At 49.9% G+C, this 22240-nt stretch overlaps 1 protein-coding gene across 1 annotated transcript; it reads right to left on the bottom strand.

Annotated features, from left to right (window-relative positions):
* Window positions 1–7128: 7128 nt before the first annotated feature.
* Window positions 7129–17946, bottom strand: LOC112104228 (zinc finger protein 501-like). Its single transcript, XM_024196435.3, has 2 exons — window positions 17912–17946; window positions 7129–8788 (listed from the first exon to the last, which is right to left on the bottom strand). Exons 1-2 carry the CDS (start codon window positions 17943–17945, stop codon window positions 7425–7427), a joined length of 1398 nt encoding a protein of 465 aa, XP_024052203.1. The 5' UTR covers window position 17946; the 3' UTR covers window positions 7129–7424.
* Window positions 17947–22240: the final 4294 nt, after the last annotated feature.

Raw genomic sequence — 22240 nt, 5'->3', positions numbered from 1 at the left:
CCCCCGGGGAAGAGCTGAGAAAGAAACCAAAGGAAATCAGCTGTTGCCCCCAGCTAATGAAACATGGGCACAAACCTCTTAGGACACCAGAACCCCAAATTCTGTTCTTAAAAAAGGTAAATTTTATTACACACAAAAAGAAAGAAAATACATCTGGAACTTCGGCTTTTGCTAGATTTTAAAAGAGCAATTCCAAAAACTAAGCACCCAAAATAGCTCTCTTGAGGTCCAGCTTAAAGGTTACAAGCAAACAAAAGCACCTGGGGTTAGCACAGAGGAGTCCACAAGCCATGAGAAATAACCAGAGCTAAACCTAATCGCGTCTTTCTAAATGTTCCGGATCTACTTACATATCTGGGGGTTGCAGATGAGTAGTTCTAGGCAGGATCTGATCTATGATCGTACCCGGCTTAAAGCGTTTCACAGCACAACGGCTGGCCTGTTCCCCTCTTTCCCGAGGAACAACACCACACACAAAGGGGACGTTTCCACCCCCCCGTTTTAAAAAGTTCCGGCCCTCCCATTGGCTCTTTTGGTCATGTGCCCACTCCCCTTCCTTTTACCTATGCAGGGAGACTTTTTAACCCTTTACAGGTAAAGCAAGCAGAGAACAGATACTCAGAGGGATTTTATAGCTAATGGGCTGGCTGGGCGTCCATAAAACGGAGCTCTCCCCCTTCATTTATCACAGGGACAGAGGAGAAGGGGGTCTCCCTGAACTCCGGGGGGGGGTTACCCTGTGGAACTGAGCGTGGCCTGGCTCAGGAGGGGCTGGGAGCTGGGGCTGCTGTTGCCTACAGCACTCTCCTGAGTATCAAATCAACCACACCGCTTCCCGCACTCAGGACAGGAAGGGCTTACAGCAGCAGTGAAAAAAACCCTCCGCTTCGTCGGTGCAGGGTACGTCTACCATCGCTGCAGAAACGTCCGGGGAGAGGCGGCTGCAGGCCATGGGTCCGGCCGCACCTGGCGATTTACAGCGAGCTGGGGCCGGCGTTTAAAAATGAGAATTCCGTTCGGTTTCGGGGTGGGTGTGTTTGGCACGGCAGCACCTCGGGACAGGATCTCCTTTTGCTGCACTTGTAACATGCCCAGCAGGCAGAGGCGTGACGTTCTGGCGCAGCCTTCCAAGGGGAGCAGTGGGGGCAAAAAACCGAACTGGTTTCAAGCCTGAGCTCGATACCTTCATGGAGGGTATGGTATGATGGGACTGCCTACAATGGCATGTAGTCGATCTGCGACTGCTAGCAGCAAATATCTCCAAAGGCCGGTGATGGGACACTAGATGGGGAGGACTCTGAGTTACTACAGAGAATTCTTTCCCAGGTGTCTGGCTGCTGGGTCTTGCCCACATGTGCATGGTCTACTCGATCGCCATATTTGGGGATGGGAAGGAGTTTTCGCCTAGGTTAGATTGGCAGAGACCCTGGGTGGGGTTTTTTTCACCTTCCTCTGCAGCGTGGGGCATGGGTCACTTGCAGGTTTAAACTAGTGCGAATGGTGGGTTCTCTGTAACTTGGAAGTCTTTAAACCAGCCCCCACTCTCCCCTCGGCTGGAGGACCCCCGGGCTGGCCAAAGCCGTGCTCCCCGGACCCAACCCGCCCAGGGGAAAAGCATCTGTTCGAAGGCCCTTTTGATATGCCTCATGCAGGTTCCAGGGCCGCTGAAGGCTACTCCCACCCAGGTCTTAGGGGTTATATTGGATCATTTTTCTACCACCCAGGCGAGTGGGAATATGTTTGTTCAGTCTTCCCTGTCTCCCCGTCACGGGTTGGATGTCTCTGTCCATGTGTCTCTCTCTCTTCCCACTGGCACTTTAAGACCAAATCATCACAGGACTCACAGGCGCTGACTTTCTCATTTCCCTGGGGGTGCACGGCCCCCTGCTACCCCCCAGGCCCCACCCCCACTCCACCCCTTCCCCAAGGCCCGACCCCTGCCCACCTCTTCCCACCCCCACTCTGCCCTCGCCCCCCCACCCCTCTCCCCCAGCGCCTCCTGCCCACCGCTGAACAGCTGATCTGCAGCAGGCAGGAGGCACTGGGGGGGGGGGGAGGGCGGGCGGGAAGGGAAGGAGCTGATTGGTGGGGCCTGCTGGTGGGTGTTAAGCACCTACTATTCATTTTCCATGGGTGCTATGGATAGAAGTTACCACACGGTTCTTTCTAAGCAAACCTACTTTATTCTTAAGGTAAAAATCATGGCAGAGAAAACATTGTTCTAATGGTTAATTACCCTCGCTATTTAAAACCATACACCTTATTAACACTCTTCATTGTTTAGCTTCAACCCTCAGCCACTGGATCCAGTTAGTTCTCGGCTGGATCGAAGAGACCTTTATTAAAGATTTGTTCCCCATGATGTACTTATGGACTGTAATCAAGTCACCCCTTAACCTTCTCTTTGTTCACCTAAATAGATTGAACTCCTTGAGTCTACCACTACAGGACATGTTTTCTAATCCTTTAATCACTCGTGTGGCTCTTCTCTGACTCCTCTCCAATTTACCAACATCCTTCTTGAATGGTGGGCACTAGAGTATTCCAGAAGTGGTTTCACCAGTGCTAAATAAATAAAATAATCACTCTCCTACTACTCAAGAGTCCCATATTGATGCAATGCAGGTTCACATTATACATTTTGCGGATGATAACAAGCCGGGAGGGGGTGCGAGTGCTTTGGAGGATAGGATTAAAATTCAAAATGATCTGGACAAACTGGAGAAATGGTCTGAAGTCAATAGGATGAAATTCAATAAGGACAAATCCAAAGTACCCCACTTAGGAAGGAACAATCAGTTGCACACATACAAAATGGGAAATGACTGCCTAGGAAGGAGCACTGTGGAAAGGGATCTGGGGGTCACAGTGGATCACAAGCTAAATATGAGTCAACAGTGTAACACTGTTGCAAAAAAAGCAAACATCGTTCTGGGATGTATTAGCAGGAGTGTTGTAAGCAAGACACGAGAAGTAATTATTCCGCTCTACTCTGCGCTGATTAGGCCTCAACTGGAGCAGTGTGTCCAGTTCTGGGCGCCATATTTCAGGAAAGATGTGGACAAATTGGAGAAAGTCCAGAGAAGAGCAACAAAAATGATTAAAGGCCTAGAAAACATGACCTATGAGGGAAGATTGAAAAAATTGGGTTTGTTTACTCTGGAGAAGAGAAGACTGAGAGGGGACATGATCACAGTTTTCAAGTACATAAAAGGTTGTTACAAGGAAGAGGGAGAAAAATTGTTGTTCTTAACCTCTAAGGATAGGACAAGAAGCAATGGGCTTAAATTGCAGAAAGGGAGGTTTAGGTCGGACATTAGGAAAAACTTCCTAACTGTCAGGGTGGTTAAGCACTGGAATAAATTGCCCAGGGAGGTTGTGGAGTCTCCATCATTGGGGATTTTTAAGAGCAGGCTGGACAAACCCCTGTCAGGGATGGGCTAGATAATACTGAGTCCTGCCTTGAGTGCAGGGGACTGGCCTAGATGACCTCTCGAGGTCCCTTCCAGTCCTACGATTTGATGATTAGCTCTTTTGGCCACAGCATCGCACTGGGAGCTCATGGTCAGCTGATTATCCACCACGACCCCCAAATCTCTTCCAGAATCACTGCTTCCCAGGATAGAGTCCCTCATTCTGTACGTATGGCCTCCATTCTTTGTTCCTAGAGGCATACAGTCACATGTAGCTGTATTAAAACACACATTGTTTGCTTGGGCCCAGTTTACGAAGCGATCCAGATCGCGCTGAATCAGTGACCCGTCCTTTTCTGTACTCACCACTCCCCCAATTCTTTGTCATCTGCAAACTTTATCAGGGACGATTTTATGTTTTCCTCCAGCTCACTGATAAAAATGTTAATTAGCGTCCGGCCAACACCACACTCATGTTGGGCCCCATTGGAAACAGACCCAATTGATGGCGATTCCCCTTTTATAATTACATGTTGGGACCTATTTGTTAGCCTGTTTTTAATCCATGTAATATGTGCCTGTGACGTTATTAACATAATCTGTAACCATATAGATCACTGTTGCAACCACTGTTATATATTTGCAGCAAATATTGTACAAAGGTTGTCGTGTGAGGTGTCTATGGAAAAGTTATGATTTGCTGGTTATGATTATGCTGGCTGTATGCATGTATCATTTTTGTAGTTGAAGTTATGAATATTGGCTCTATCCTGTCTGTATTTCAAACTTGTGCTCTGCTTCTGGGTGACACCCCCAGATAAGTTGGTGTTTGCTCGGCCTAGCCTGCTTGATGGCCCATTAAGTACCATGAGCTATACAGTTGACCCATTGAGAGAAGGCAGATATGCCTTGTAACTCAGCAAAGTATGCAGGGACTTGCCCATGTGACTCCAGACTCCATTTTGCTGTAATTTTCCACAGTAAGAACAAAGAGGTGTCCTTACACCTGGAGCAGACTATAAAAGGCTGATGCCTCATCTCCATCTTGTCTTCAGTCCTGCTTCTTACCTCTGGAGGGACTTTGCTATAAACTGAAGCTCTGAACAAAGGACTGATGACCCATCCCAGCTGTGGATGTTCCAGAGACTTGATTTGAAACTGAAGTTTATTCCACCACTGCTACAAGCCTGAACGAAGAACTTTGCCATTACTGTATGTAATTGATTCAATTTAACGAATTCTAGCTCTCGTCTAGATCTTTTTCCTATTATAAATAAACCTTTAGATTTTAGATTCTAAAGAATTGGCAACAGCGTGATTTGTGGATGAGATCTAACTTGTATCTTGACCTGGGCCTGGGGCTTAGTCCTTTGGGATCGAGAGAACCTTTTTTCTTTTACTGGGGTATTGGTTTTCATAACCATTTGTCCCCATAACGAGTGGCACTGGTGGGGATACTGGGAAACTGGAGTGTCTAAGGGAATTGCTTGTGTGACTTGTGGTTAGCCAGTGGGGTAAAACCAAAGTCTTCTGTTTGGCTGGTTTGGTTTGCCTTGGTGTGCAAAGGAACCCAGCCTAGGGCTGTAACTGCCCTGCTCTAAGCAATTTGTCCTGAATTGGCACTCTCAGTTGGGTCCTGCCAGAACCAGCATCGTTACAGTGCCATGTTCATATTATAGCATTCTAGTTTTTTAATTAAAATATCTTGTGGTGTCAAGTCAAATGCCCTATCGAGGTTACGTATTTTATATCAATATTATTATCTTCATCAACCAAACCTGTAACCTCAACAAAAAAGTTATCAAGTTAGTTTGACAGGATCTATTTTCCATAAACTCACGCTGATTGGCGGTAATGACAGTACACTCCTTTAGTTCTCTATTGATGGAGCAGCCCAATTGTGGGACTCAATTATCTTGAACGGTGGACTGAAATTGCATGTGAGCTTCCTCCATGTCATTGTGAAGGAGCAGGGAAAAGCAAAAATAAACTAAGAAATGACCATTTTAGCACATGGTTCTTTGTCTCAAAGTCCCCAAATCTGAGCTACATCCTGGCAACCAAAACTAACATCCAGTTATGCGACTGACTGGGCTTCAAGCAAGAGAGAAAAATCCACATCACAGACACTTTCAGTTTCATGTCAAATGAAATTCCAAAGCAGGTTACAGCTGCGAACTCAAAAATCAGGAGAACAGATTCCCGCACTGCACTCTTCTCTCATCCATTCAAACCTGCTTCAGGCAGTACCACTTCATTATTACTGAGTCAAGTTATTTACAAAACGTTTTCCCTGTTTCGAGGACACTAGAACATCCAGTCTTCTCATCTGGAAAAAGCTTTGCCAAGAGATAGAGGGATGAAAACCCATCACTCTGTGGTTTTGTGATCCATTCAAGTCCCCCCTCCGGGTCTCTGACACTTTCATCTCCAGCCCTAGTGAGTCTGGTTTAAGATCGAATTGTGATTCCTCAGCACGGAGAGCCGAGAAGACTGCGTCACGTGACTCTTTGGGAGGTGGAAGGGTAAAATGTGGGGAGGTTACGCTCCATTGTGGTTTACACAGAAGCTAACTCTGCTGGGTTGAGGGGGGATTGAATGGTAATGGAAGAGGAGGGAATCCATCAAGCACACCCTATACCCTTCTGGTGCCACGGCAGCTGAAATGACACTTTAATCCTCACTCTGCTCCAGATCTTTGTTATATTTAAGTATATTTTTAAATGAGAAAAATGGTAGGAACAAGAGGTGCTGTTCAATACAACCCAGGGCAACCAGGAATGAGACAATCGGTCACCAAAGGGGGAACTCGGTGACTCTACCAACTGCTCTGCTAATGGGAGTAAAAGTCGAAATGTGATGCTCGGAGTTTTGTCTAGACTAGAAGGTGGTGTAGATTAGGACAGGTCAAGGGGAAATATCTTAGTTAATCCTGACCATTATACCCGGCCTACGTCAGCACTGCAAATATAGTTGTTTTTTTTACATGAGGATAGCTACCTCAAGCTAGCTAACCCCTGGGAAAATCCCAGAGGAGCCAAGGCCCAGGTAGATTTTACTTCAATGTAGCAAGCAAAGTTGCAGTGGGGGAGCTCGGGGTTGGATATTAGGAAACACTATTTCACTAGGAGGGTGGTGAAGCACTGGAATGGGTTCCCTAGGGAGGTGGTGGAATCTCCTTCCTTAGAGGTTTTTAAGGTCAGGCTTGACAAAGCCCTGGCTGGAATGATTTAGTTGGGGTTGGTCCTGCTTTGAGCAGGGGGTTGGACTAGATTCATAGATTCTAGGACTAGAAGGGACCACGAGAGATCATCGAGTCCAGTCCCCTGCTCTCATGGCAGGACCAAATACTGTCTAGACCATCCTTGATAGACATTTATCTAACCTACTCTTAATATCTCCAGAGATGGAGATTCCACAACCTCCCTAGGCAGTTTATTCCAATGTTTAACCACCCTGACAGTTAGGAACTTTTTCCTAATGTCCAACCTAAACCTCCCTTGCTGCAGTTTAAGCCCATTGCTTCTTGTTCTATCCTTAGGGGCTAAGATGAACAAGTTTTCTCCCTCCTCCTTATGACACCCTTTTAGATACCTGAAAACTGCTATCATGTCCCCTCTCAGTCTTCTCTTTTCCAAACTAAACAAACCCAATTCTTTCAGCCTTCCTTCATAGGTCATGTTCTCAAGACCTTTAATCATTCTTGTTGCTCTTCTCTGGACCCTCTCCAATTTCTCCTGAGGTCTCTTCCAATCCTAATATTCTATGATTCTATAAGATGATGGCATCCCATCTCCCCTACCTGGGGCTGATGGACATTCCCAGTAGGAGGGAAATACATTCTCATGACTCAGGACGAAGGAGCGGATAGAAAGGACCAAGGGATTCACTCCAACAGTGTGCTTCTGGGGGGAGCTGCGGGACCACAGTGATGCAAACACTGCAAAGAGCCTTAAAGGTCACTATGTGGGAATTAGAAAAGTATTAAAAAACTTTTTTTTTTGGACAGCCTTAGACAAGGTTTTTATGGTGCTTATCTCCCCTGTGGAGACTCTGGTGTCTAACCAGGTGTGAGCTCTGATTAAAGCTTTTCCCACACTCCGAGCATCGATAGGGCCTTTCCCCTGTGTGGATTCTCTGATGTATGATGAGGGTTGAGCTCACGCTGAAGCTTTTCCCGCACTCTGAGCATTTATAGGGTCTCTCCCCCGTGTGGAGTCTCTGATGCGCGACAAGGGCTGAGCTCACACTGAAGGTTTTCCCGCACTCGCAGCATTCGTAGGGGCGCTCTCCCGTGTGGATCCTCTGATGCGCAATAAGGGCCGAGCTCTGAGTGAAGCTTTTCCCGCACTCGGCGCATCTATAGGGGTTCTCTCCCATGTGTATTCTCTGATGCTGAGTAAGGTTGGAACTGTCAGTGAAACTTTTCCCACAGTCGGAACAGGTAAAGGGTCGATGCCCCGTGTGAATTCGCCAATGTGTAATAAGGTTTGAGCTCACGCTGAAGCTTTTCCCGCATTCGCAGCACTTATAGGGCGTCTCTCCCGTGTGGATCCTCTGATGCCGAATGAGGGTGGAGCTCCGACTGAAGCTTTTCCCGCACTCGCAGCATTCATAGGGTCGCTCCCCCGTGTGGGTTCGTTGGTGCCTGATAAGATCAGAGCTGTCAGTGAAGCTTTTCCCGCACTCACAGCATTCATAGGGTCTCTCCCCAGTGTGGGTTCTCTGGTGCCTGATAAGGTTGGAGCTGTCCGTGAAGCTTTTCCCACATTCCGAGCAGGTAAAGGGCTTCTTTCCCATGTGAATTCTCCAGTGCGTAATAAGGTTTGAGCGTCTGTTGAAGCTTTTCCCGCATTCTGAGCATGAAAAGGGCCGATTGCCCGTGTGGATGGTCTGGTGGGCGATCAGGTTGGAGCTCACGCTGAAGCTTTTCCCACATTCCAAGCATTTAAAGGGTCGGTTTCCCGTGTGCACTCTCTGATGGCGAATCAGGTGCGCGTTCCGATGGAAGGTTTTCCCGCACTCACTGCATTGGTGGGGTGGCTCTCCGGCGCGGATTCTCTCGTGTTGAAGAAGAGCCGAAGGGCTACAGACGTTTTCTCCCCACTCAGGGCGTGTGTGGTCTCTCTCACTTGTGGGGATGCTCTGCTGGGCTGTGGTTTCCTTGTGACTTCCCTGACAATTACCCTCTTTCTCCCTTGGCTCAGTTCCCTGCTCCCTTTCTGGCCTGTGCTGAGTCTCACAATCTTTTCCCTGCCTACAACTCATGGACACATTCCCTTCAGATCTTTGCGATAATGCCCCGTATGCTTCCACGTGCTCAGCGTCTTCCTGCTGAGGGTTCTGCTCCTCATTCTCACTCACCATCCCATCACCTGCTGGGACAGAGAGAGAAACCTCAGAAACAGGAATGGAAAAGGGGAGAGGATGACGCTAAGCACCCGGCTCTTCACATCCTACACACGACTGCCATGATTTTTTTGGCAGACAATATGCCTTGTGGGGTATCATTTGAAAATGACCAACGCACTAACCAATAATAGTATTGCAAACTATACGTACTATAGTGAAATTATACATACTCGCAACATTTGCGCTTTGAAGTCTGTGACTAACGGGTATTTAAACTAGGCATGTCAATGTAAACAGAGCTCTCCGAGTAGGGTTATCGGGTTGTAATTTAAAATATATCCAAGGGTCATAGACTCAGAGTATCAGGGTTGGAAGGGACCTCAGGAGGTCATCTAGTCCAACCCCCTGCTCAAAGCAAGACCAATCCCCAACTAAATCATCCCAGCCAGGGCTTTGTCAAGCCTGACCTTAGAATCATAGAAGATCAGCATTGGAAGGGACCTCAGGAGGTCATCTAGTCCAACCCCCTGCTCAAAGCAGGACCAATCACCCCCTCTCCAAGCCTCCAGCCAAGATTTAGTAACGTTTCAGCACAGCGGTGGTGTCATTTTTCTGGCGGGGATGTGTTACACAGGGATAAAAGGTTATTTAAGGGTAGCTGAAATAATACAACTCATTGTCCAAAACAACATAATGGGGATTTTATCGAAACTAGAATAAATGGAACTTGATTCTACAATTACATTAAATAGATGAATATATATAATAAAAAAAGGTACATATATACATATAATACACCCTATAAAACTTACTACTGAGTGTACTTAACTATAACCCTCCAAATAAAGAAATATATCTATCTCGGTATGCACAGGCGATTATCTCATAGGTTCCCCTTTTCCCCAAATATCTCACTGGGTGCCGTGTAACCTCCAAGTCAGTCTTTGAGTGCCCCTTGTGACTTCCTGAAGAGATAGACTCAACTCCAGTGACGCTTGGTCATCGGGGTGAATGTTAGACCAGACCCATTGGCAGTCCTGTTCCGGCTGTCTGGGACCATGCGAATCAGTGATAAGAGACAACCGGAACCGACGGTCAGGAACAGACAGGAATGGATGCTCAGGAAGACGGCTGTCAAACATGGACTGACTTGACGAGCCAGCTTTAAACTAAAGGGACTTTTCGCTGCACATCTGTCTGTCCTGCTCCATTTCAGTCTCTCCGCTTACTCTTGGAATTTTTCTGTCCCAGTTTCCCTCTAGCTGGCCTTCTTCCCTCTCCCTGTTTCTCTCAGTTTACTCACAGGCTCTCTGTTTCTCTCCATCTGTCCCTCAACCATCCCCTGTCTTCTCCTCCAGATATCACTACCCCCCCCACACACACACACACATCTTCTCAGAGGGAAGGGCTACCTCCTGCTCCATAGAAAAACACATTCATGAATATGTTGGTTTAGGGGGTTGTAAAAAAACAAGCAGGAAGCCATCTCTTGGTAAACACCTAAGGGCTGTGAAGAGACGATGCCTGACCTGTTAGTGTATTTTGCCACCTTGCGCCAGTTTGCTTACAGAAAGGGTTTTGATGAACCGGGCAGAGGCCTGGGACCCAGAAGATCAAAAGGACTACGGTGACCAGACAGCATATGTGAAAAATTGGGACGGGGGTGGGGGGTAATAGGAGCCTATATAAGAAAAAAACCCAAAAATCGGGACTGTCCCTATAAAATCGGGACATCTGGTCACCCTAAAAAGGACTTGAGCAGTTTAAAAAGTGATTCCTTTTCAGGATGGGGAAGGCAGTTCAGGTAATTGTTTGGGGGGGGGGAAGACAGACGGGGGACCCCATTGAGATGTTTGAAGAAGTCAGGCCTGCCTAGCTGACCATCAGGGGATGGCAGGCCTCCGGATAAGAAAGGCAGGTGTGAAGATGGCTATTTTAAAAATCCTTTTTTCCCTCTTATCCTTTTTTCCCCACTGCAGAATAAACATTACTCTGTTTGTCACCATGCACCACTGATCCCGGACACCCGAAGGGAAGAACCGTGGGTATTTGCACTCAGCCTGAGCTGTCTGGGTAAGCACAATCGATACACAGGGTATTTAGTCCAGAGGCCAGTCGAGGAGCCGGAGACTTGCAGAATTTCATTCCCGGAGGAGGCCTGGCACGTGATGGGGAGACAGGGGGGCCACTCAGAGACATTGGAACAGACGGAGGTGAAACCAGAACTAGGACCCCCACTCCTCTTCCTCCCACCACTCTCAGGCCTCCCCACCTCCTGGGACCCCCCCCCGAGCACCTGCTCCTTGTGTTTTCTCAGTGACGAAACACGGAGCGCTAATAGGTGACCTGATCGCAGAAGCCTGAAGTAGACCAAGGAGTGGAGTTTTTAATTACCCACTCAGACTGTGGGGCGGGCTGATGAGCTAAGGAGCTCATGATCTCATTCGCCGAGAGGGTCGTTAGAAAGTGGAGTAAGACGAGGCCCTGAAACATAAGCCTTGTATCTAAGGTGACCAGATGTCCCAATTTTACAGGGACAGTCTTGATTTTGGGGGCTTTTTCTTATATAGGGTCCTATTACCCGTCCCGATTTTTCACACTTGCTGTCTGGTTACCCTACTTGTATCAGAGGCCTGGTATGAGGCCTGAGGCTTGAACTGAAGTAACGGTCAAGACATTGCTAACTTAAAGCAAAGTTAAGCTGTGAGCCAGAGGCAGGCCCTGCTCACAGAAGTTGGCAAGAAGGCGGCTGCTTAAAGCACGTATAAGCACTAATAAGATGAACTTGTGCCAGGATGGCACCAGAACATCCTCGTACGAACACATTCCAGAGCGATAACAAGGAACAGGCAGACCCATCCTAAAGACAGGGTCAAAAGGACAATATGATGGATAGACTTGTTTGTTCGAACCAACCTGTACCAGGGGAGAGGAAGCACCCTAATGCGTTGAGGGGCTGTACCTCAACGCGTCAGGAGTGATGTGTAACCTGTTTGTACCAGTGTATAAAAATGCATCACTGAGTGGACGTCTTTGTCCGGCCGAGGGGGCAGTGGAGAGTCCCGCCACTGACTGAGCAGGTCCATTGTCAGGGGGCACAAATTCGTAGTATGTCCTGTAGAGTCTGTGGGGAAGTATTACTGTGCTTCGTTTGACAATGGCCGGGTGCCTTCGTTCCTTATCGGAGCCTGTGGTCATTGGGGGTTCTCTCGGGGTCTGCTGTGCCAGCGATCTGCAGAGCCGGGGCAGCACACAGAGGGAACACACACACGCACGCAGCCGAATGTTCTCAACATCGGACAGAGCAGAGCACCACACCGGTGGCGTCTGACAACAGAAAGCAGTTGTGAGGAACGGCCGGGGGGCGGCTAGCAGACCCCGGGAAGAAGTATGATCTCAAGATGGTGAAAGGGCCGAGGACGAGAGCAGATGGCGTGGCTGCAGGAAACTGGGAGGGTGGGTCTGGTGGAGGGACTATAAAGAAAACGCAGGGAAGTGCCAGCAAAGAGAAAGCATCTCAGGCTGTTGGTGTGGGATCTACGGGGTCAGTGGGGAGCGTGGGAGAGCTGTGGGGGATGTTATGGTGAGGTGGGAGGGGGTGGTCTTGGGGGCTGTGGCTGGTGGAGCGGAGGTGGACAACCAGAATACAGTATTTAAGGGTTATTAGGTTAGTCCGGTAAAGCGAAACTTCACTCAAAGTTCATGTAGTCGGAAGCATATGCCCAGCTTTCCCAAAGCCCCCTCAACTTAGGCCATGTCTACTGTCCCGGAGTGTAGGGGAGTCAGGGCCCTGCACCCCCCACTTCCTGCAATTCCCCGTGACTCTCAGCCAGCCAGTGACACAGAAGGTTTATTAGACGACAGGACACAGTCAAAGCAGAGCTTGTAGGTATGGAAAACAGGACCCCTCCGTCAGGTCCCTCTTGCGGGGTGGGGAGGCCAGACCTGGGTTCTGGGCCTCCCCCCGTGTCCCCAGCCAGCTCTAAACTGCAACCCCCTCCAGCCCCTCCTCTGGCCTTTGTCTCTTTCCTGGGCCAGGAGGCCACCTGATCTCTTTGTTCTCCAACACCTTCCGTTGGCACCCTTCAGGGGAGGGCCCCAGGCCATCAGTTGCCAGGGGACAGGGTGTCGGCCATTCTCTGTGCAGACACCATCACACTGGCCCTCTCGGGCTCTGCAACAATCACACCCCCTTATCCCCCCACCTAGATACTTAAGAACTGCATAGGGGAAACTGAGGCACCCACACAGTATTCAGAGAAAACATTAAGAACATTCCCACTTTGTCACATCTATGCTTATGAGCGTACAGAGGCACAGCTGGACCGCTGTAAGACCACGCGTGTAGCCGTGTTACGCCGACAGGAGAGAGCTCTCCCGCCGGCGTAATAAAACCAGCTCAACGAGCGGCACTGGCTATGTCAGTGGGAGAGCGTCTCCCACTTATGCCGACCAAATGTCTGTCGCTTGGGGAGGGGGTGGTTTTTTTCACACCCCGTGAGCGACAAGTTTCGTTGACATAAGTGCTCGTGAAGACATGGCCTGAGTCCCTCTCTTTCTCTGTTTCCCTGTCTGAATCTCTCTGCCTTGGGAAGCAGCCAACTGAAAGCCTAGGTGGTTTGTAACCTAGTCCCTTTATCCCAAGTTGCAGCCCCATCACGTTACCATGTTCGGATCATAGTCACTATAAGTGATCCATTCCCTGTCTCCCATTCCCAGCTTCTGACAAACAGAGGCTAGGGACACCATCCCTGCCCATCCTAGCTAGTAGCCATTGATGGACCTATCCTCCATGATCTTATCTAGTTCTTTTTTGAACCCTGTTATAGTCTTGGCCTTCACACCATCCTCTGGCAAGGAGTTCCACAGGTTGACTGGGCATTGTGTGAAGAAATACTTCCATTGTCTCTCCAGCGCGCTCCACTCCTACACATGGACTATCCTTGATAGTGTCTCCATGCCAACCTAGACAGGCCTATCTTACTTCAAAACAGCCATTCATTCTTTCTCTGGAACAGGGAAGCGGAGTTATGCATATTTTTTTCCATAAGACTACACTTCAATTCCCACATTCTCCACAGGCAAAGTGAAGGGGTAGGATAATGAACCAAAGAAAAGTTGTGTGGGAAGAGACCTCATGAGACCCTCCATTACCGGTGTTTGTCTAACCAATTCCAAAAAAACCTCCAGTAATTGGGATTCCACAATCCCGTGGTAACCTATTCCAGTACTTAATTATCTGCCTAGTTAGAATTTTTTTCCTAATACCCATACTAAATCTTGGTTGCTGCAGATGAAGCCAATTACTTCGGTCCGACCTCAGTGGACATAGAGAATAATTGATCACCACCCTCTTTATAACAGCCTCTAAGATTGTTATCAGGTCCCCCACTCAGGACCTTTCAGAGGTCATGTCTGAGGATAACGAGGTAGCTCTGTGGAGGTCTACTTCTGAATGGATACGAAGCAGGGCAAGGTTGCATGTGTCCAGGCCAGAGAAAAAAGGCATTACAATAATTCAGAGAGGAGATGATGTGAGCTTGGATAAGAGTTTTTAGCCGTGTGGATGGATAGGAGAGGCCAGATCTTGAGGACATTATGCAGAAAGAAAATGCAAGATGTAGATGGCCTAGATATGAAGACCTAGTGAGAGGTCTGCATCAAAAATGGGCCTGGATGACATGCGATATGGTGGTGGTGTCTGAAAGCGATAGAGAAAGGAAGTGATGGGATGGCTTGGGGGGAATATTAAGAGCCATGATTTTCACTGTTGATCTTGAGCTGATGGCGAGAGATCCATGAGGAGACGTCAGAGACAAGCTGAGGTTTTCGTTGGGACAGAAGGAGATGGCTCTGGAGCAGAAGCGGCAGATCTGTGAGTCACCGGCACAGAGACGGTAGTTGAATGTGTGTGTGTGCGGAGACATTACCCAGAGAGCAGGTGCAGAGGAGGAAGAGAAGGGGACAGGGAAATCCCATGGAAATTTGGAGTGGGGATGAGGATCCTCTGAAGGACACGCCGAAGAAGTGATTAGACAGGTAGGAGGTGAACCAGGAGAGGACAAGGAAAGACAAGATTTCAAAATGAAAGGCACGATCAGGGGTGTCAAAAGCGGCTGACAGGTCAAGGAGGAGGAGGAGGAGGATGGAGTGCGGGCTCTGAGCTTTGCCGAGGGAGAGGTCATTAGAGACTTCGGCAATAGCAGCCTCAGGGGACTGCTCCAAATCTCTGACTCCCTGAAACCTTCCCTTCCCACTCCCAGGTAACCCAGATCTCCCACCCCACTGCTGGGCTCTCCACCCCCTTTTCCCCATTCTCCGTCTTACTCTCCCGCAGCCAACCCCTCTACCTGTCCCCAGGAGCTCTCCTCCCTGACTCTCTCCCTCCTCTTCCTCAACCAGCCCTCCCTGATTCCCTCTAAGTCCTATTCTTCCACACAGGTGTCCCCTTCCTCTCACTGCTCTCAGCCCTCATAAGAACATAAGAACGGCCAGACTGGGTCAGACCAAAGGTCCATCTAGCCCAGTATCCTGCCTTCCAGCCACGACCGATGCCAGGTGCCCCAGAGGGAATGAACAGAGCAGGGGATCATCAAGTGATCCATCCCCTGTCACTCATTCCCAGCTTCTGGCAAACAGAGGCTAGGGACACCATCCCTGCCCATCCTGGCTAATAGCCATTGATGGACCTATTCTCCAGGAATTTATCTAGCTCTTTTTTGAACCCTGTTATAGTCTTGGCCTTCACAACATCCTCTGGCAAAGAGTTCCACAGGTTGACTGTGCGTTGTGTGAAGAAATACTTCCTTTTTTGTTTTAAACCTGCTGCCTATTCATTTCATTGGTTGACTCCTAGTTCTTGTATTATGAGAAGGAGTAAATAGCACTTCCTTATTTACTTTCTCTACACCAGTCATGATTTTATAGACCTTTATCATATCCCCCCTTAGTCGCCTCTTTTCCAAGCTGAAAAGTCCCAGTTTTATTAATCTCTCCTCATACAGAAACCGTTCCATACCCCTAATCATTTTTGTTGCCCTTTTCTGAACCTTTTCCAATTCCAATATATCTTTTTTTGAGATCGGGTGTCCACATCTGCATGCAGTATTCAAGGTGTGGGTGTACCATGGATTTATATAGAGGCAACATGATATTTTCTGTCTTATTATCTATCCCTTTCTTAATGATTCCCAACATTCTGTTCGCTTTTTTGACTGCCGCTGCACCTTGAGTGGACGATTTCAGAGAACTATCCACAATGACTCCAAGATCTCTTTCTCGAGTGGTAACAGTTCATTTACACCCCACCATTGTATATGTATAGTTGGGATTATGTTTTTGAATGTGCGTTACTTTGCATTTTATCAACATTGAATTTTATCTGCCATTTTGGTGCCCAATCACCCAGTTTTGAAAGATCCTGTTGGAGCTCTTCACAGTCTGCCTGGGACATAACTATCTGGAGTAGTTTTGTATCAAATTTTGCCACCTCACTGTTAGCCCTTTTTCCAGATTGTTTATGAATATGTTGAACAGGACTGGTCCCAGTACAGATCCCTGGGGGACACCACTATTTACCTCTCTCCAGTCTGAAAACTGACCGTTTATTCCTACCCTTTGTTTCCTCTCTTTTAACCAGTTACCGATCCATGAGAGAACCTTCCCTCTTATCCCATGACAGCTTACTTTGCTTAAGAGCCCTTGGTACTTAAGACCTCTCCCTGTTATGTGGCACCCCATGAACACCAGCTCCCCATCATCTTCTTCCCTCCCACTGCTTCCTGCCTTCCCTTCTCCCAAGGAATCCTGGAGAGGAACCTCACACGGTCTCCTGTCAGCAGATGGTCCCACCCTCATGCCGATACCAATTAACAAGAGAGATTAAGGAGTTTGCTTAACGGCCAGTCGGCTTTCAGCTCATGCCCTAAGCTCCAGAGGTTCCCCGGTTCGATCCTGCCCGCCGACAACTGGGGTCTGAACAAAAAACCTCTGAAAACCAGGAGATGAAAAGTACGCCACGTCACCTTAACTCGCCCCCCCCCCCCCCCCCGCTAGCACTGCAGCTGGCAAGAACCACTCAGAAGAGTTCAGGAAGGGTAGTGCAAAGGTTAACAAACTACCAGGGAAGAAGAGGTGGCTTCTCCAGCGACTGAAGCCTTTCAGTAGGATTTAGTCATACACAAGGTATTCAGCTGAATGCAGCCGTAACTGGATGAAATTCTATGCCTGTGTTGTACAGGAGACCAGACGATATGACCTAGTCCCTTCCGGCTTTAAATGCCATGAATCTATCATGAATAGGAGGAAGGACTAAGAGAAGGTGCCATTGTTTGTGTTGTGTTCACAGATGGGAATCCCAGCATTTATCCGCATGCCCTGCAGCTGTGTGCACTGGGTCAGCTGTAACTGGATGGTGGAGGGATTAGTTGGAGCAGCTTGGCAGAGCTGTGGCTGTGATACAAAGGGAGGTGCATGGGAACCTCATTTCAACGTTATAGGCCGTGCCAGTGAAGATACACAAGGGGGAGTTCCTGCCAGGGGGATTGTCAGCGCTCTGGTGGCAGACATGCTGGTGGTCTTGAGGGGTAAGTGGAGGCATTCATAGAAGATCAGGGTTGGAAGAGACCTCAGGAGGTCATCTAGTCCAACCCCCCTGCTCAAAGCAGGACCAACCCCAACGAAATCATCCCAGCCAGGGCTTTGTCAAGCCTGACCTTAAAAACCTCTAAGGAAGGAGATTCCACCACCTCCCTAGGGAACCCATTCCAGTGCTTCACCACCCTCCTAGTGAAAAAGTTTTCCTAATATCCAAAGGGTGACGGGTTTAGTAACATGTTGAAAGTCTGTGATGGACTGTGTGCAGCAGACTCAGTGTCTGAGTGCAGGCCAGGGGTGGGAAGTTTCTATTCACTACACTGGACCTAACCCTAAGTTTTGCCTTAGCAAAGAGAAGCTGTTAGACGTCGCGCTGTACCGCACTTGTGCTCTGTTCCCAGTGTGCTCTGTAGCAGGGGCGGGCAGAGCGTTAGAGTGCGGGTCACTGGCATGTTGCTGAAACAGGGCAGAGTTAATGTTACATTGTGGGGTGTTGCGAACCTTAACTTTTCATTTCCCCTTCTAAGAACCGAGGGGACGGGGATCCTTACCCAGCGAGGTCACATTCTCATAGTTCTCCTGCATAACGGCTCTGCAGAAGGCTCTCTGAACGGGGTCCAGCAGAGCCCCCTCTTCCCTGGTGAAATACACAGCCACCTCCTCGAAGGTCACCGGCCCCTGAAAGAGCAAGAGTCCCACACTCAGTACCTGCTGCCCCACTATTCATGGGGGAAAGAAACCAATCAAATGGAAGCTCTGGGTGGATCGCAGTCAGAGTCCCACCCCCACTCTGCGGAGATCAGGTGTGGGGAGAAAGAGAGAGCCCCTGGTCTCCCCCAGCAGATAAACAGGGGCCGTGTCTTCATATTCCTCACAAACTCACTAGCCTCCTACAGTGGTTTAGAGCCCCCAGCAGAGTCCACGGAGAGCCCCCTGGTACGAATTCCACTGCCAGCAGCTGGATGTGAGGGGATGGGGGCATCTCCCCTTAGCCTCACTGGTGGGTGCCCCCTTTATATCTCACCGCAGCTGCTGGTTAGTCGGGTCAGCCTCCAGCACTGGGGGTCTGGGCCATTTTCTCTACCCAGTCCAGGGGTCCTGTTTCCTGTTCCACAAATTAGGGAATATTAATCCCAGAGCCCGCGAAGCCTTTCCTAGAAGCTAGGCCCCAATTTAAACAAGTCCCAGATGGTTTCTCGCACCTTGTTCCTCTCCCTTTCTCCACCCTGGGCATTTCCTGCCCCCTCCCATCTCCAGAAGCTGCGTCGTCCTATGTATTTACTGCCCTTCTTCCCCCAGCAGGAACCCGCCAGCAATCCCCTGATAATCCTGACCTCAGCTGGCTCTGGGACACCCATGGCCCCTCCCACCCTGCCGTTTCGCCGATTCCAGGCTGAGAAAACACGTGGTCGCTTTGTTACGGTGCGGACCTGGCCTCTCCCACCCAGAGGTTTTTAACCCGTGACCGAGTCTCTGAACCAACCGTTAGAAAAGTGCAGAAGTCACATGGGGGGGGGGGATTCCCCCGGACACGGTCCCCAGGGAGAACCAGGAACTGGCTTTTCCTCTCTCTCTCTGCTCCTCACCTTGTTCACAGAAGGCGAATCCGCCCAGGGATGCGGCAAGAAGTGTGTCTGGGCAGGCCACAGACCGGCCAACCACTCCCCCCACTTATTTCTCCGACCCCCCCCTTCAGTCTCTCCCCCTCTGGCTGGGAAAGTCCCATTTGGGAGTCGGTGGCTCTCCCGTGGCCGGATCGTCTCCTGCAATCGCTAATGGGAGGAGAGACAAGGGGCTGGGGGAGCAGAGTCACTTTCGTGCCCAGACCCAGCACCTTCCCTGAGGTCTTTCTGGCTCACGATTTAGTTGCAATGGGCTGGAGAACGTCCTCCCCTTGGCTGGCCCAGAGGGAGCTTTAGTGAAGGCCTCGCTCTGCTTAGCAGAGACCTCCCTGGGGGAGCAGCAGCTGCTAAGCCGGGTCTCCCAGATCACAACGGAGGCTGCAGTGTCTGACCCAAGAAGCCGAACCTCAATATTCTGAGCATAGGGGGACAGAGCGTTTGAGCAGCTTCCCTCCTTTAGCTCTCTGGGAGCAGCTAATGAAACCACCTCCGCACAGGGACAGCTGCTGATCTCATTTATCCCGTGTTAATCTGGAGTCACAACTTGTCCTTTCTAGCAGCACCTCTGGATTAACACAGGTCCGAAGGTTCGTCTGCATCCCGCCAATGTACGTGGGTTAATGTAGCCTGGGCGGGGGCTAATTCACCCAACAGGCCGCAGCTCAGAGGAATCGGCTGGCCAAGGGCCTGAGTGAGGGGGAAGAGCTGGCTTGGGGCTATAAAGCCAGGAAACAGGCAACAGAGAGGGCTGCTGGGGAAAGTCTGCGCCCGGCCAGGGGGCGGAGTCATGAAGCAGCAGCAGCCGCCCGTGACGCGAGAAAGGGGCTGCAGACCCAGAGGGAGAGACGCCGTAGATGAGACCAGAAATGTGGAGGGATGACGTCAGAATCCTTTAAACACTTCCATGTCGGGGGGAGGGGGACGACCCTCTTCCCACCTCCCCCCTGATATCTAGGATAAGGACTCCAGGCACCCATTTGCCTTCCAAACACGTGACGTTCTTACAGTTTTGAAGGGGGAAGAGAAGCAAAACCGGTGTTGATTTCATATCCGACTTTGTAAGTGGATAGAAAGTTATCCCCACCCGTTGCTGGCCAGTCACACAGGCAGAGGGAGGATGCTGCGTGAACAGGAGAATGGAGGAACCAAAAAATATTTACGGCATTTCCATGCCCGTCACTGGCCAGTAATGGCCACCAGGCACCCACCCCAGAAGCGGCTGCATCTCGGTGTTGGGGAAAGGAACCCCTGATGGGAGACCGTTCATCACATGGAGGGTGGGGGTACGTCCGGTGAAAATGGTGAGGAGAACGTGACGGTAACATGGAGATGCTCGGGCACTGCAAGGTACCAGTTCCACACAGGGCAGCCCACTGAGGCGAGAACGCCTCGGATTGTGCCATCTGGGGAAAAGCAAAGAGTCCAGCCGACTGTCTGCTTAGCAGCTGGCAGACACTGATCCCCCTACCAAGAAGGGCAGGCCTCTGGCTGTAATGCCTATTAAATAGGGGGCAAGTCTATTTCACCGACCATTTAAACGGTTCTCAAACGAGAAGCAAGTTGATCAGGGGACAATTTAACCCCCCGAATCTGGAGACCGTCTCGGGGCAACAGGTTCCTTCCGAAAAAGTGATGTTGTCACCATTAACCACCTCCACACCTGAGGATTTTTAAGTGACAGCTGGGAATTAGGTGGAATGAGGCAAACCCTGAGATTTCAGATGCGTGTTCTGTAATGGAAGAGAAAAGGGTGGAAATCTGAACCACAGGTCACTTTTCACACATGAAACGAAAGTGGCAAACCGTATGAGCGCTTACAGGAACAGTTAATAGCTAACGAGGTAAAATCTGCGTGAATTTCATATCCGTACTTGATCACGGGAAAGGGGCCGCAGTTGCAAGGACTTTAGGTCCAGATTAAAGAACGTGAAGGGGAAAGCTGAGATTTTATGTTCCTATTTTATACACCTCTATCCCGATAGAACGCGAATTCGGATATAACGCGGTAAAGCAGCGCTCCGGGGGGGCGGGGCTGCGCACTCCGGTGGCTCAAAGCAAGTTCGATATAACGCAGTTTCACCTATAACGCGGTAAGATTTTTTGGCTCCCGAGGACAGCGTTATATCGGGGTAGAGGTGTAGTTAGAGATGGAAAAGTGTCAGCATCTTAAAGTACTAAGAGAAATAAGGGCACGTTTTTAGGGCATTTTAGAGCGCTCTTTGAGATGTGCAGACAAAACAGGTCAAAAATTGGGATGCAGACAAAACAGGTCAAAAATTGGGATGTATTTTAATAAAATGCTGATGATACGAGAGGGAAAAACACCGAGATGGGAGGGGATTTTATATCCAAATTAAAGAAAGAGTGGAGGGGAGAAGTGCGCTCATTGGAAGGGATTTTACGATGAATGTTCAATAAACAGTCCTGGATCCCTCACCCCCCATGGGCAGCAAGGTGCCCTTTGAAAAGCTGCTGTGAGAGGGCAAGCAGAGGGCTTGGCGCAGGAAGGGCTACGTGAGAGCAGGGATGGGGCCGCAGAGGGTGACTGGCAGCGGGAGGGAGGCGAGGGGGGGAGTTGTTTGGGGCAGGTGAGAATACAGCAGCTGTGACTGGGTCACCTGGGGCTGGGCACATGGGGGACCCTTGCTCCCCCCTTCCCCTCCTGTGCCCCTTCCATGCCCTGTTGCTGGCAGAAAATCACCCCTTTGTCTCCACCCCAGAGCCAGCCGCAAGCTGCACCCAACTAATCCCCTTCTCCTTCGGGGAATGACTCAGGGCAAGAGTCTCCCGCCTAAGCCAGGTCCATGAGCCGCATATTGAGAAGGTGGAGGGGACAAAAACAACACATTTGAGACGTTACATTGATATTTGAGAACTAGGGGACCTCGTTCCCCACCAGGAGCAGATCCTGCCCTGGGCACCTGCTTTAATGCAGCTCCGGTCCTGCCCACGGGTGCATTAACAGCAAGGGGGCCGATTCCGGGGGGGGGTGGGGGCTGGGAGATTTAATGCCCCCAGGTTCCCTTGGGCAGAGAGTCACTTTCCTGCCCCCCCCCCCGCACGTTCCCACGGGCTCTGTCCATTACCTGGCTCCGGAGTGGATGCGGGCAGAGTCCGGGGGGGCTTGTTTCCCCCCCCCGCGGCCGGGCAGGGAGGGGTTAATGCCGAGCTCCCCCCCGCCCCAGCACAGACTCGCCCCCGTGTCTGATGTTCTCCGGGCTTTGTTCTCCCGGCTCCTGCCTCCTTCCTCCCGGCACC

The sequence above is a fragment of the Terrapene carolina genome, unplaced genomic scaffold, assembly GCF_002925995.2.
Source record: "Terrapene carolina triunguis isolate 2854851 unplaced genomic scaffold, T_m_triunguis-2.0 Scaffold361, whole genome shotgun sequence".
In the NCBI taxonomy this organism is placed as follows: domain Eukaryota; kingdom Metazoa; phylum Chordata; order Testudines; family Emydidae; genus Terrapene; species Terrapene triunguis.
Note: the sequence above shows the minus strand (reverse complement) of the source record. Positions and strands in the feature narration are given on the sequence as shown.

What these genes read in the sequence shown, in the direction of transcription:
- LOC112104228 (XM_024196435.3), bottom strand. Translation starts at nt 17,945, where the DNA reads ATGCAGGAGAACTATGAGAATGTGACCTCGCTGG. An exon ending in TGAGAATGTGACCTCGCTGG is followed by an intron (nt 8,789 to 17,911) that starts GTAAGGATCCCC and finishes CTGTCCCAGCAG; the next exon opens with GTGATGGGATGGTGAGTGAG.